Below are 15,316 nucleotides of genomic sequence, written 5' to 3' on the forward strand. Positions count from 1 at the left end.
CTAATACATCCACCCACACAATGGAAGAGGATGCAATAAAGTGCCATTTCTGTGAAAAGAGAAAAAAGAAGAGGAAACGTGTGTGAACATGCCTTTGCTTCTACATGCATAAATAGCCTCGAAAGACGGGCCAGGACGCAAGCTCGCACCAGCCGCTTGGGAGAGCCTGTTTACTGTGTACACACCCCCTCTTGTAACTTCTGATTTTGAGCCATGTGAATAAATGACCTATTTCAATTAAAGTAAATTATCTACTTCCAAAGTGGTCTTTGTAACTAGACTGACTTCTTCCAGTGCAAGGACGGTGACCTGTTCATACAGGACACCTACCTTAGTGATGGGCATGTAACGGGTATTCAAAAAATGTTTGCTGAACTGACTGAACTAAGCTTTTGAAAAGAATCCATGCTCCTGGACACCAATTCCATGAAAATTCCTACATTTTAAGTGTCTTCTTTTCTTTTCAAGTAAACTCTATGCCCAACATGGGGCTTGTGAACTCACCACCCTGAAATCAAGAGTCGATGCTCTGCCAACTGAACCCGTCAGGCGCCCCGAGAATTCCTACATTTTAGTCCATTTGCTCTGGACCAGGTGGCCTTTCAACAGCGACCTTTACAACAGGGCTCCCAGACTGCCCTCTCTCAGGAAAAGGGGGAAGAAGACCCTTGCAGGAGCTCCCCTAGACTGCCCAGGCAGTGTGAGAGTGGAAAGGCATATACTCCAGTCCCAGCCTGGCCCCCACACTGCCCCTTCAGGTCACTCTCTCAACCTTTCCGTACGTCAGATCCGTCCGGGATGTGAGCTCCACCCTGACTCTGCACCACAGCACCGGCGCGCCCAGAGGCCGGGGCTGATAGGAGCGGCTATGCCGACCCTAGCAGACAACCCCACAATGTCCCTCAGGACTTTACTAGCGACTGAGACCTTCCAAGACAGCCCAGAATTCTGATAGCACATAAATCCATCAACATACTAGAAAGCGAAGGAATATGGCAGTGGTATGATCTGTGGTAGAATCTCGCTTCTTCCCTCTTTTTCTTTCTTCCCAATCTGGAACCAGGTGAAATACAAAGTACATAAAGGAATATTCAAGGGTAAAAAGTGGGGCAATAAACAAACAGGTAAAGGCTAACAACATTACTGGTTCTCATTCTTGGCAGCTCGGTTTCAGTGTTTCGGTGAGACCCAATGCACGCCCCCTAAGGGTCCCTGGGCAGGCTACTCAGAGCAGTGACCCTCGAGTCGCCTGTGGGGCTTCCTCCCGCCCCACGCACTCAGGTCCCCCCCAGGCACTGGCCCCACAAGCGAGGAAGGCACAGTCCGTTGCCATTAGGAGCGGATAATCTAACAAGAGAAAAGTACATAATGACTCATGAAACGTGGAAACTGCAACAGAAAAAGAGGCATGGTGCATGAAGAGAGGAGGGAGGCTTTCGTTCTGATGTAGGTGGTGGTGGGAGAGAAGGGAGAGAGAAGGAATTAGGACGAGTATCAGAAGGGGGGGGTCTGAAGATAGTCTTGTTACCGGGGCAGGATCTAGGGGTAGCAGGGGGGGGGGGAACGTGCACCGGGCCGGGGGGGGGGGGGGTGGGAGACATTCAGCGGCTCTCCAGCCACAGGCGCCATGACTTCCAAGCACCCCCAACTGCCTTTTTACTAAGCTGCTCCTGGACACAGGTCAGGCACCGCTGATCAAGTAACGGCTGAGAAATGGGCAGATTGCTGTGCTTTTTTGTGGAACAGGTTATCACCTTCAGTGATATTTCTTGCACACTCAATTTAACCTCAAACCACTTCTTAGAAATAGTCAAAGGGTACAATGACTCCCATTCACAAAACTACCACTATTAGCTTCGTTTTACTGTGTGAGTCACATAGCTTTAGGAATATGCACTTGGTATAAAGTGAGGTCCATCCACGTAGGTTCTGTAGCAGCTCTTTTGTTGCACTGGGATTGTGGGTTTTTACACAAGTACCACCATCTGCTTTAGAAAACTCTATACAGGATGTAATTTATTTTACATGAAAAACCCAAGTTCTAAACTGATCAGCGTTTCGGAGACCATGAGATGGGCTTGCTACTTTAAGATACCCTCTGCTTCTGCTTCCGAAGAGCACGCGAGGCCTTCCGAGGAGTAAACAGCCACTTTGTGATCCATCAGCTTCGAAGGCTGGAATGCCAGTGTATTTGGTTTGCAGCACAGTACGTGCGTATTAAGACAAAATCTTCTACCTTATGATATAAAAATGTCTTTTCTCTGCAGAAGAGGTCCACGGTCTACTTCCAATTTATAAATATCAAACCCGTTTTAAGTCCTTATGTAAAATCACAACCATGTAAGTTTTCAGACACTGAAGCTAATTTCCCAACTAATTTGACCCTATCCTTTCATTGCCTGATTCGGCTGCTCTTGCATCAAGTCCAATCAACAACTTCTATCAAGCACTAACACACACAGACAACCACCTACCTCTTCCAGCTGTCCCGAAGAAACTGGATTATCTTCATAAGCAGGGAACTGACAACCTGCTTTGCAACTGCAAAAATTATTAATTTCTTCCTCACATTGTGCCATTATTTTACAATTTGCTTCTGAGCTTTCTAAAGCAATTTCCAGAGATTCATTCATGCTACATTCCAAACACTGATTCTGCTTCCCCACTGGCAGAATCCCAGCTGATTCCTCCTGAGAATCCAGTGATGTCTGAGCACTCTTTTCCATGCCAGATTTTTTTAACCTGGGAAGGAATTTTCCAGACTCAAGCTCCGATTTTCCATAGTAATGGCCTTCTTTCTCGGCATCTTCTTCCAGTGGCTGGAGATCGGCCTGTGGGTCTTCAAATGCATCAGCTTGAGAAGGAATGGGAATATTTGCTTCATCTTTCTCAGATTCAAATTCCGACTCACTTCCTCCTCCTGGTGACAGCTCGGACGCAGAAATTGGGCGGAAGTGAGTCCTAGGAGAGATGCGAATAGCCCGGTATTGTGTTCTGTCGACGCCACAGATCCTGGGGTGAAAAACTTCGCTGTCTGAATCAGAGCAGAGGATTGATTTCGGTTTAAAACTAGGGCTGAAAGAGGCAATCCCTTCGGGTTCAAACGAACACTCTACGTGAAGAACTTGTGAGAACGGATTACTTAAGTCAAAGGAAGAGAAGGAATATTCAAGCCCAGGATCTTCAACCTGAAAGTTACCACAAGCTCCCAGGAAGTCTTCATGGAAGATAAAAGAAAATCCCTTATTTAATCCATTCTCCCCACTCCTCGGCTGGTCGTTCTGTTCGAAGGACACGAAGGGCTTCCATAACTGCCGGTGGCCGGGAGCGAAGCTGTTGCCCGGGGTCATGAAGACGTCCGTACCAGCTATGGTCACGACGTCAGAAGCCGCACACTGCAGGAGACTCCCCTTGCTGTGGCTGGGCGGTACGACGGCCCACTCCCCGTCGCTACTGAAGGTCTTGAGCTCTCCGTACACTCCTCCGAGGATGAACGTGTTCTCTTTGTCCTGGGCCACACCCCAAGGTTTCGAGGGTGTGGTGTAGTCGCCGCCGTCCACCTTCGAGAGCGCCCCGGAGACGCAAGCTCTCTTCTCCACGCTCTCCTTGTGCCCCTCCCACAGGCGGTACTCGGACCGCTGCACGGCCTTGTGGGGCGCCCGCAGGCCCTCGGCCTCCGCCTCCAGGCAGCGGCAGCAGTCACTGGCATCCGCCGGGAACAGCTCCTCGTCGATTCTCTCCACGTCTGCTGTCTTTGTCCAAATGTCCTTAATAACCCCTGAGCTGTAGCCGCCTCCACGTGGACCGCTTTCGCCACACCCTCGAGCAGTTTCCAAGGTTTTGTGTTCTGGCTTTTGTTCGAGCTGAATGCCACAGACAGATTCTAGTTTTGACTTTTTTTTGAAAACTAAGGTAGGAATTTCTCCTAATGTTCTACTGTTTTGCTGGCAAGTTTCATCTTGCAAAAAATCTAGAAGTTCTTCATCTACGTAATTTGACGAGACTCTAGGAACTACATAATTAATATCTTCTGCATTAAACTGCGTGGACTCTTCAAACTGAATATTTAACGTCTCGTTGTCTGAACGTGTTTCTTCTGAATGGGACCATGGGCTACAAGTTCTGGTTGAAAGATTAGAACAGTGTTCATTTTCTTCAAAGGCACTATTTTTGGTCCATATTAGCAATCTAGACTGGGTTTTCCCAAGCATATTAGCACTAGAATCTGTATTTTCATTTCCCAAGTTGAGAGTTTCAAACGAAAATGGTAGAACAGAATTACTGCATTGCACTTCAAACACTGAAAAACACGAGTTTATGCCAGATCCTTCATTAATATCTGAAAAGAGCTCCTGATTGCCAGCAAGCAAATGCGGATTGAGCGCTGTGCCGTCCAAGATCGGAGAGAGTCGAATTGGAGAATCTCCCCCAAAACTCTCTCCATCGGCGTCGCCCGAGCTGGATGAACAGCACTCCCAAAACTGAGCCAGATTGCCCAAGTCTTGCAGGAAGAAGCCCTCGGCACCCACAGAGGTGGAATCTGTCCATATTGCACGTTCCCCTTGCAACTCCATTCCATCTAACACTATGCAACATTCTGCCTCAAAATCTGTTTTCTCTTTGCTTTTTTGTCGAATCATATTCAAAATCCGACTTTCTCCTTGCATTGTTTCTGAGGCACCAGGATCCAACATGGATTGGTCAATATCCACTTCATAGAAGTGCGTTAATTCTGATAGATGAATATCATCCAGATACTTGTCGTCCTCTGGGAGAGAACAGAATGAGGTCCCAGTGAGGTCAATATCCTCATTGATAACGGCAGGCATTTCGACAAAATGACCATCAATGAAAGTACCTGCTGCGAGGTATGTTTTATGAACATTACTGTTGCCGAGACAAAGGCCACGCACGGACTCTGACAGCTCTCCCACTGCCTCTGACGTCACATCGCTCGTGTCCTGTCGCTTTCGGTACGTGGTCTCTAGTTTACTCTTTCTGCTCAAAGGAACAAAATACTCAGCAATCGGTTCAGTGTACCACAGTGGTTCCTCTTTATATTCTCTGTCGTTTCTGCTCTCCAGGGACAGGTCTCTCCCCTCGGCGCTCCCGGTGTCCCTTCTCCCCAGGTCCTTCAGGGGCCTCTTCCCACGCCGGCACAGCGGCTTGAAGGAGCCCCCGCCACTCCCCGCCGCAGGCACGCCCCGCTCAGCCCTGTCGCCCGGCTTCAGCGAGAGCCTGCTGGGCCCGTTCCGCCCCTTCTTGTTCCGAATCTCTCGTGTCTTGTGTCTGACTTTCACACACTTCACGGATGCTTTTAATTCTCCGTGATGACCACTTGAACTTGAGCCTGCTTCACTCGAGCCGGAAGACCATGAGCGAGGGCGAATCTTTCCTTCAGGTTTATGTCGGATCTGCTTTTTGTACAAAGCAGGCTTTTCTTCCATTGTGCCATTACTGAATTTGTTCTCCTTCTCGCTTTGACTTTTGCTCTGGGTTTTCGCGGGTACAGAGGTGGGTGCTTCGTTGCTTCTTTCCTTGATGACTTCGCCTTCGCTGTTGCAGTCCTTGGGGGAGGATGTGTCTGTGCTAGCTGGTGGGGCTGTGGATGATGAAGAAGAGCTAGAGTAAGAACAGACTTTAGACTTGTTCCACACAGTCATGATTTCTTGCAGGCAAACTGGTTTCTCAGACAGTGGTGGAAATGCTTCATAGTACCTGAAAAACAGAGGACAGAGTTCAAAAGCGGGCACTCAGATGTACGAGATACAGCAAAACAACAGTCCCTCCCAGGTGGAGTGACGGGTATTTCCCTTTAACGGTCAACATTTACGTCATCCACAAACTAAAACTTAAAAAAGAAAAAAAAAAAAAGAACAATACAGTGAAATATGCTTTACGTTTAGTCCCACGTATCGAGCACCTTTATGTTCAGCACTGAGGTCAGCACTGATTGAGAAATATTTAGAAAACAGGGCAGAGGACAGCTTTTATCTTTCAAGTTGTCATTTTAATTAAGAACATCTCGAGAAGAAATATCTGCCTTTGGATCTCAGCTCCCATCACTTACTATGCATGTGACTTTCAGCTCATTATCTGATGTCTTGGTCCACACTCTCAGCTGCAAACTGGTGAGGACAGGACTTACCTCCCGAGGCTGTTGGGAGCAGGGGAAACAGAGGGAGCTGAAAGCCGGAGAGCATGAGCTCTGAAGCTGCACGCCCCGACTGTGAGCCCTGACTCCGCCCTGACCAGCTGTGGGACCTCAGGGCCGTGACAGGACCTCTTCACGGCCTGCGAGACGCAGGGAATATGATTAGCCGCCTCACAGAGCTGGGAGGAGTAAAGGAATTAATGTGCAAGTGGAGCCGGGACATGACGTGGTTGTCCTCACCACGTGTTCTCAGGAGAAATGCCGGGCATCCACAGGCACTCGGAAACAGGAGGGATTACGCAGGGCGCTCGAGGGGTCAGAGAGAGGATGCTGGTGCAGCCGAGAACCATGAGAACAAGTGGACCACAGCAGAGCCTGGACGCTCCGGAAACAGAGTTTAAGGACGACAACTTGTGAGGCACGGGTGCCTGTGTGCGGACACAAGACCCGGGGAGACCAGTGACTACAGGAAATGCAGGACAGGAAAAGCTGGTGAGGCTGCCTTTACAGGGCTTGAAAACAAGAAGAAGTTGTTTCCAATCTGCCAAGAAGCTGGTGGCCATCACAGATTTCAGAGCAAGACAGACTGCCAGAGCAAGAATCTGGAGTCGGGTCGCCTACTGAGGGGACTGTCGTTCTGGAGGCAACAGTCAGGGTCACACACGAAGTGATAAAAAAAAGGCCATGTTTTCAAAGGGCCTATACTTGATTCTCCTTTTCAGACTCTACCAGAGCTGTCTACAGAAATACATGGTGAGCCTCAAATGTAATTGTTAATGTCCTAGGAGTCACATTAAAAGTGTAAGAAGGTGAAACTGAATTTAATAATGTACTTTTACTTAACCAAACACATCCATAACATTATCATTTCACCATGTAATTGATACTTAAAAATATTAATGCAGTATTTTATTCTTTTTTATACAAAGTCTTCCAAATCTGGTGAGAATTTTACATTTAGAGCACATCCCAATTTGAAGAAGCCACATATTCAAGTGCTAAATAGCCACACGTGGCTCACGGAGACCACACTGGACGGCACAGGTCCACACCAGCCAATACAAGCTATTTTCACCTTAAGTTCGAGAAGTTCAAAAGATTCAAATAAAATGTATAATAAGGAAGTTCTGCTTATAGTGTAGCTGATTTTACTAACCATTTACAAAGAAAGAGCAAAGAGCATCTTCAGGAAACAAGCATGACAAGGTCAATGACTTGCCCACATTTCTTTGTAATCAGCAGGAGAAAACTTGGTCTCCTTGTATGTGAAACAAGGATGAGCACACTTTCTCACAGCTGTCTCCAAGGACTGGTGAGACAGCATGCGAATGGACTGTAAATAATAACCTTGCTTGCTCCATTCATTCATTTCACAAATACTGATTCAGTATGTAGCGTAAGGATAGGACCATCTTATTCACGTCTGAATTCTGTGTCAAGCACATAGTAAGTGCTCAACGAGTGTTTCCTGAATTATAAAATATGAAATTAAATACAAGACAATGAACAAAAACTGTAAACCACATAGCAGTTATTAGTCTGATTTTAACAAATGCACACTTTATTACTGAATACAATCTTACATACATTTCCACTTGATCCTTTGCTGTAGGGGATAATTCTGCCTCTGGAGAGGGAGACCCCTCTAACTTTTTGTGAATCTTCTCTTCTGTTACGAAACAAAAATTCAGAAAGATAGGTCTTATATCTAGTTAATAAATGCTCCTGTTTTTTAAAGTTTCTCAAGTAACTTTAATCAAAACTTATATAGGCTTTATGGCTTAAAAAGAACTCTAGACCCATCTGTCTTTTTAATAAAAATCTCTTTTTTTCATAGCCCCAGAGGGAATTCTCTAGCTTAACCACACTAACGGTGGGCTGGGAGGGGAGAACCGTTCGCCTCATCACTGATCGAGTGCTCTAGAGGCACCTGATTAAAAGACTGAAATCCTCTATTAACTTCACCAGAAGGAGAGAACATCTGCTGAGATCCTCACAAAATTCTGCACCCATAGACTCTGTACTAATTCTGACTGATACTAATCTGTAAAGAAAACCCATTATAGGGGCGCCTGGGTGGCTCAGTCGTTAAGCGTCTGACTTCGGCTCAGGTCATGATCCCAGGGTCCTGGGATCGAGCCCCGCATCGGGCTCCCTGCTCCGCAGGAAGCCTGCTTCTCCCTCTCCCACTCCCCCTGCTTGTGTTCCCTCTCTCGCTGTCTCTCTCCCTGTCAAATAAAATCTTTTAAAAAAAGAAAGAACGAAAGAAAGAAAACCCATTACAATCAGCTCTGTTACAACGTCTAGGTGAGCAAGGGCCGTGTGTCAACTAAAACAGAAGGGGGTGAACTCTCAGCTTAGCTCCCAAGACTGCCTTCAGTTACAAACTCTTCAGGAAGGCTCAAGGCTTGGCGGGCAGCGAAAACGGCCATGGAGAGGACAAGGAAACCAAGTCCCTTGACCTTAACACGTAGCTTTCACCAAGAGCTTGCAGAAAAGTTGCCACAAGAAGCTGTGAGGCTTCATGAGTCAAAATGACTTTAACGAGTCCCAAGACCGCCTTTCCAAAAAAAAACTGCCAGCCAAGGCAGAAGTTCCTTTCGGGCCTGAAACAGAACTGAAACCTTTGGAGGCCATGATGTCAACAGGCAGATACCAATTGGGGGGGGGGGGGGGCAGGAAGGATGGGAAAGCGAAAATATTGCTCCTGATCCCTGTACTTCTATGTGAAGAGGAAACAAAACCTACCCGCCACCTCCCGCCACCCCCAGTGAGGGCACCTGTATGTTAAGTTGCTCCTCTGAGAGCAGGGATTATCTACGAGTGACTGCTGAGGGTGACCAAGAAGCCACTGCAGCTGAAGGCGCAGCATGATGCTGGCATGGCGACACAATGGACACAGAGACTTGTTTCTTGTTGTCTGTCTCTGGCCAATTCTAGCATCTCCTGAGTCAAATCCCTTGGTGCCCGAAGCCCACTGTGTGCGGACGGGTTCTGGAGGCTGTGCACTCACCTTGCTTACTCTGAAGGTCTTTGAGTCTGGAGCAGAGCTCCTCCACTAAGGTCTCGATGCCAGAGCTCTGTGTGAGAATAAGAACACCCGTTAGTTTACTACCAGGCCTTTGTACACTCTTACTTTAATATAAAGGTTTTACCAATCTTCCCTGTTCCAAATGAAATACGTTAGCAATATTTAAACCACACGAGAGCTGAAACACTCCGGGTTTGCCAATCAGACCTAGCACACGTATTTTAGGAATCCAGTACAGTCAGTGGCACTTACTGATAAAATGTGAGAACATTAATGTGCCTCCCAGGACGGCCTGTCCTCCCAGGGGGTAGCATCTGCTTGCGGTGCGGCCGACACACCGATGTGCCCATCATACGGCTACAAGTCAGTCACCATCCAAAACAATATTCCATATCTACGTGACCAAGGTCTTGTATCAGACTCAACAGATGGCGGGGGCGACGGGGGGAATCACACAAACCTCATGCAGCTCCTCTGGGAGCTCACAGTCTAGAGAAAAAGAAGGCCAATGTTTTCTTTTGTGAAGTGAACACTGATGACGGCAACAGAGAGCGCAGTGCACAGCCCCCACGGCCCAGAGCAAGCGCGGAAGCTCGGTTTTCTCTGAACGGTCACGCGCAGGGCATTAGGCTCCACTGGGGGCGGGGGGCAGCTAAGGACAGTGCACACAGAAGCCTGAAATGGAGAGGCTATAACCAGAAGAGCCGAAGGCTAAAGAAAGACGAATGCTGCAAACAGGCACAAAACAAATCATCTTTCACTACGCAGACTTTCCAACTTTAACAGTTTTCTCTTCCTCAAGGAAGAAAGAAAAACCCTTCACAGGGTACGAGGAGAACAAATGTATTTCTGAGGACCTTTACTCAGTGGTCAAAAGTCCTGTTTAAATTGGAAGTGAGTCTCTCTTAGGTGGCCCGACCCGGACAGGTGCGCATGACTCTGCTCAACCCGCTGCCCTCATGGGGCCTTGAGGGGCTAAAAATAGAACTTTTCCCCATTCACTGAACTCGGAATGACTCAGCACAAGTATTACAGATATCCTAACAAGAAACCGCACAGCTCCAGTTTGAACAGCAAGAAACAGAGCACAGAGAAAATGGTTAACTGTAGAGAGGGACAGTTTCACTCTGTCCACGGCAGATCACAGCATTTAGTGGGGAGACAGGCCAGAGGGCGACAGCGAAATGGGCCACAAAAGAGCCGTCCTTCCCTTAAAACCACTCAGAAACCCCGCAGCAAATGTTAGTCACAGATCCTGCTCGACCGCCACAATGCCATCAGAAAGCCTCCACTTACCATAACGTTCTAGGCGTGCTCGGTGTGGCTGTTTCATTGCATTTCCTCCAGACCACGAACCTAACACCAGTGTCAGCTGACACGCCGCCTGCTGCACGCTGCTCTGTACAGCAAGCCCAAGTCACTGTGTTTCTAAACCTAGTGCCAGGGCCGAAGAGCGAGCCTCTAGGGATCGCCTGTTCAAGTCCGTTCGGGACCCTACAGCGGCCGGCCATTTCAATCTACACGGAACGAGCATGAGAACCAAGGGACGAGATGTTTCATGCTTTGTCTCGGAAATTACGTCCACGTATCTGTCAAGTTGCGTTGTTTTGTGCAGTAATGCAGCTTAGAAGTATATATATATTTGCTCTCATATATAAATGGCAACAAAACAGGGAGCTTACCCCTTAACTCTGTATATAAAGGCAAGCTAAGCTCTCCCCACCAGGCTTCTGTCTTCCTTCCCTGACTCCTGCAGCATCCTACTTATATTACACATAATCATTAGACGGCGGGGTTGTAATTGTAAACTGAGACACAAAACAGGGCACCCAAAGCAGCACTGTACCGCTCATCTCCCAGCAGGCATTCTACAATGTTAATTTGGTGCTGTTAATGAGAAATTCCATTTGCTTTCCCAATTATGATATAAACTATTAGGTATTTTAGTATTTCCAGAGTATATCATACCCCGAGGGCACTCAAGAATACTGGGAGCCTACCGTATCTTAAGAAATAAAGTAAATTAGAGGCGTCTGGGTGGCTCAGTTGGTTAAGCATCTGACTCTTGGTTTCAACTCGGGTCGAGATCTCAGAGTCGTGAGATCAAGCCCCACGTCCGCTTGTCCCTCTCCCTCTCCCTCTGCTCCTCTCTCTCTTATAAATACATAAAATCTTTAAAAAAAAAAAAAAAAGGTATAAAGTAACAGTGCCAACTGTAAGGGAGAACACGCTACAGGTGAAAATACTGCTACCACTCACTGAGCTCATGAATCGTTTTATCGAACGGTATCACCTACAGTCACGGCCCAGCATCAAGTGAACGTGTAAAAATGCCCCTCACCCCCCGGAACAGTAAGAGCACGCTAAGATTCAAGCAACTGTCCTCCAAACCCAGAAACTGGGGAAGCACACATGGGGACTGGCCAGCTTCTGAATGCATGAGCATCCACTGGTTTAGCACTCCCTCGGTCAACAAACGGTCATGAGCACCCCTGGGCCAGGCGTGACCCCCGGAGAGACAGGGTCCTGTCCTGGAGCTGACACTGTAAAGACGCCTGCTGGTCAGGGGGAATGGCCAAGCGGAATGTACTGGGCCCTGAGGTCCCACCAGGCTGGGTCTGAATTCCCACCCTGCACTTACGCACTGAGCAGCAGGTGCGTGAACTTTTACCTGTGACGCTGACAACACTACACTTGCCCCTCAAGCTTCGCGAGGGCAAACTAGGATGACGTACGTGTGAGGCGCCATCAGAGTGCCTGTCACATCAGTCACCTAAGCGCGGGTGCCATTTCTAGATTTTGTGTATGTTTTCCATTCTCCAGAATCTCATTAATGGATTCACTGATTCTAAAATGCCTTTAAATTTTGCTCTGCTTTGAGTTGGAAACTGGAGGAGTAAGAAAGGTAATTAACCTGACCCCGATCAGCCCAAGTCCCCCGGATTCTGCCTGGACTCCGAGGCCCCGGCACGGCCACACTCCCCTGCCTGAGGCTGCGAGTGGTGCCCAAGACACAGCCGCGCCCACGGAGCCCGAGCCTCCGTCGGATGCGGCAGCTACTATCTCACTGCTCCTGGAGAATTCTGTCACGTGCTCCCTTTCCACCGTGTGTTCAGTCCTTCTCCAGCCTCTCCACAGTACCCATCCTTCTCATCACGAGGGAAACAAAGACCATCGCACTCAGTCCCCCATCCTCTCTTCTCTCCACATTCAAAGGTTTCTGTCGCTATTCCATCCACCTCAAAGGTTCATCTTCTATGGAGAGATCACGTGAACTGAACATTCCCTAGCTGCTGGACGGGTACCCCCACCCCAACCCTGTGGTCACTAACCAACAGGACACTTGGGTGTTCCATTCACAGGGAGCAACAGGGGAGTCAAAAAGACCTGGGTTTGAACGTCATGCCAGGGCTCACCACGCGACCCCACCTAAATCATTCGCAGATCACTCCTGGCTTTCCACAGCCGGGAAATGGTGACACCAGGGATGATGCATCTCCTGCGGGTGGCTACCGCACTTCCTGCACCAGCCCCCCAACTTCTCTCCTGCCCACTGCTTCTGCAGTGCTCCTGTTCTACTTCCTGGGGAGTCCCTCCACTCTCCCTTCCAACCCGTCTGCTGAGCTTTTTCATCTCTATGTGTTTAGAACTGAAGACATCACTTTGTCCCCTGAAGGTCTCTTCTTCACAGCGGCCCCGACCTTCAGCACCACGGCAGCTGGACGGAAGAAAGGGACGGGAGGATTCAATCACCAATCTGCTGACTTATAGTCTGCAATTTCCAGTAAGGCATCTCACACCATCTCAGGTGCCTGGTGTCCTGCCTGGTTCCACCACTCCAGAAAGTACCTGTCAGGATGGGGAAAGCCTAGCACTTTGGGGCTCCCGATGAGCCATGTCTCCTGGCACTCAGCCCAGCGCAGGCCCCGCCCACAGTGAGACACCAGCGAGTGTGATGCCCGTGCTCTTGGGATGCTACCTCCTGGGCTCCACCTGCGTACACAGAGGCCTATACTAGCCACGCGGAGGTCACAGCTAGTGATCCCCACAGAGACAGAGACAAGTGAGGGGAGCAATCTTGCATCTTCCAGGCCCAGCTGCCATCTGATTGCAAGTGCATGAGACCCCACACAAGACCCTCAACAGAACCTCCCAGCTGAGTCCTAGCTGACCCACACAACAGTGAGCAAGTAAAAAGGACTGTTGGTGTAAGTCATTAAGTTTTGGGGTACTTAACCAAAGTATACACTTCCAAATACTCTACCCTGCACATGGACAGAGCTCTTTTACTATTTTTCGGATCTCAGATTTTTATTTTTATTTATTTATTTTTTGAGAGAGACAGTGAGAGAGTGCACTCACATGAGCTGGGGGGGAGGAACAGGGAGAGGGAGAATCTTAAGAGGCTCCACACCCAGAGCAGACCCCAATGCAGGGCTCAATCTCACAATCCTGAGATCATGACCTGAGCTGAAATCAAGAGTCAGACGCTTAACTGACTGAGCCACCCGGGCGCCCCTCAGACTTGAATTTCTAAAGCACAGTTGGAAGATTAGTGGGAGGAAACTCAACTAAATACCAAGGAATGATGATTGGTGCCAATAAACTATAAAGGATCACTTCCATTTTAAAAGACTTTTTAAAATTTAGAACTAAGTTAACGTTAAGCCAATAAACAAAAGAGTACCAAGTGACACAACTGAAGAATCTATACCAGGGTTCATAAGCTCCTGCCTTCAGTGACCATGGAAGTAGCAGAAGTATGTGATGTGGCCAGCTATAATGCCATAGGAAGGCGGGGGAGGGAGCATGCACTATGCAGACAGAGTAAACATCTCGGGGCTATAGCCATTCAAAGATTAAATATATATATATATATTTAAAAACCCAAACAAAAAGCTGTTTCTGCCAAGGCACCTGCATGAGGGTCGTGATTCCCATCCCTGACCACAGGAAGATCTACGAAAATCTACCCACTGGCTGCCTCCAGTTCTTATTTACATCTGCTCTCTAGAGTATGGTAGAGAGGAGGGGAAAAATATCCACTGGATAAATATTATCAAATGCCTACCACATGCCAGGGAAGACAAGATCCACTTCTTCTTAGAGTGATGGACCAAAAAACAGTTATAATTTGTCATAAGAAGTAAAGGATGTCAGCGTCTGTTACAAGTAACGATCAAATAAAGTGAGGAATGAAGCCTTAGAAAAAGGTAACTCTGCTTTGCCTCGTCTGTAGCAGGGGGTGTGACACGCCCCCTCACGCACGCAGTCCGATTTATGGCCCACGCCACGACCCCCCACAGGCCACCTGCTTGCCCTCCTGCCCCCTTGGCCACAGATTTCAGCAGTTCCCATTTCTTTCCTTTTCTCATACCCGCACTTCTCGACATCTGATATTCAGGAATTTCTTGTAAAAACCACAATTTTGGGGCGCCTGGGTGGTTCAGTCGTTAAGCATCTGCCTTCGGTTCAGGTCATGATCCCGGGGTCCTGGGATCGAGCCCCGTGTCGGGCTCCCTGCTCCGTGGGAAGCCTGCCTCTCCCTCTCCCACTCCCCCTGCTTGTGTTCTCTCTCTCGCTGTGTCTCTCTCTGTCAAATAAATAAATAAAATCTTTAAACACACACACAATTCCCCACCTTTTCTAAAGAGAAATCAGAAGATCAGGCCCCATCAGACCTCACTGCTCTCTACTGCCATAACGTATTCACCCTCCTACCTGGCCCTGGAGACAGGAGATCTCCGGGTCTGGGCGAGCTACCCAAACAAGCCAACGGTCTATTATTCCACATCCTCCCTGAACCACGCAGCCCCACCAGCCCTCACACATCCAACCATCCTTTCTGAGTCTCCATGTGGCCCTCTTCCCAGCAAGCTCACGTTCAAAGCTCTATTCATACCTCCACCCACAGATTAGTGTTTTTTCCCTAATTTCCTTTCCTCAGAAATGAAAACTGCCTATTTTTTTTTTTTTTTTAAGATTTATCTGAGGGGCGCTTGGGTGGCTCAGTCCGTTAAGCATCTGCCTTCGGCTCAGGTCATGATCCCGGGGTCCTGGGATCGAGCCCCGCATCAGGCTCCCTGCTCAGCAGGGAGACTGCTTCTCCCTCTCCCTCTGCCCCTCTCCAT

The 15,316-nt window shown here is 48.4% G+C and overlaps 1 protein-coding gene across 4 annotated transcripts in view; it reads right to left on the bottom strand.

Annotated features, from left to right (window-relative positions):
• LOC112835533 (TBC1 domain family member 14) overlaps positions 1–15,316 on the bottom strand; it is a 201,224-nt gene that overhangs the window by 129,442 nt on the left and 56,466 nt on the right. For all 4 annotated transcript variants that reach the window (XM_073891398.1, XM_073891399.1, XM_073891397.1 and 1 more), the window contains exons 4-6: positions 9,168–9,234; positions 7,742–7,823; positions 2,475–5,718 (exon numbers count right to left, since the gene is read on the bottom strand). In XM_073891398.1, the coding sequence (XP_073747499.1) occupies positions 2,475–5,718; positions 7,742–7,823; positions 9,168–9,234 (3,393 nt within the window). The remainder of the gene's footprint in view (positions 1–2,474; positions 5,719–7,741; positions 7,824–9,167; positions 9,235–15,316) is intronic.

This window comes from Callorhinus ursinus, unplaced genomic scaffold (assembly GCF_003265705.2).
Source record: "Callorhinus ursinus isolate GAN/ISIS: 27379988/994484 unplaced genomic scaffold, GSC_fseal_2.0 scaffold4, whole genome shotgun sequence".
In the NCBI taxonomy this organism is placed as follows: domain Eukaryota; kingdom Metazoa; phylum Chordata; class Mammalia; order Carnivora; family Otariidae; genus Callorhinus; species Callorhinus ursinus.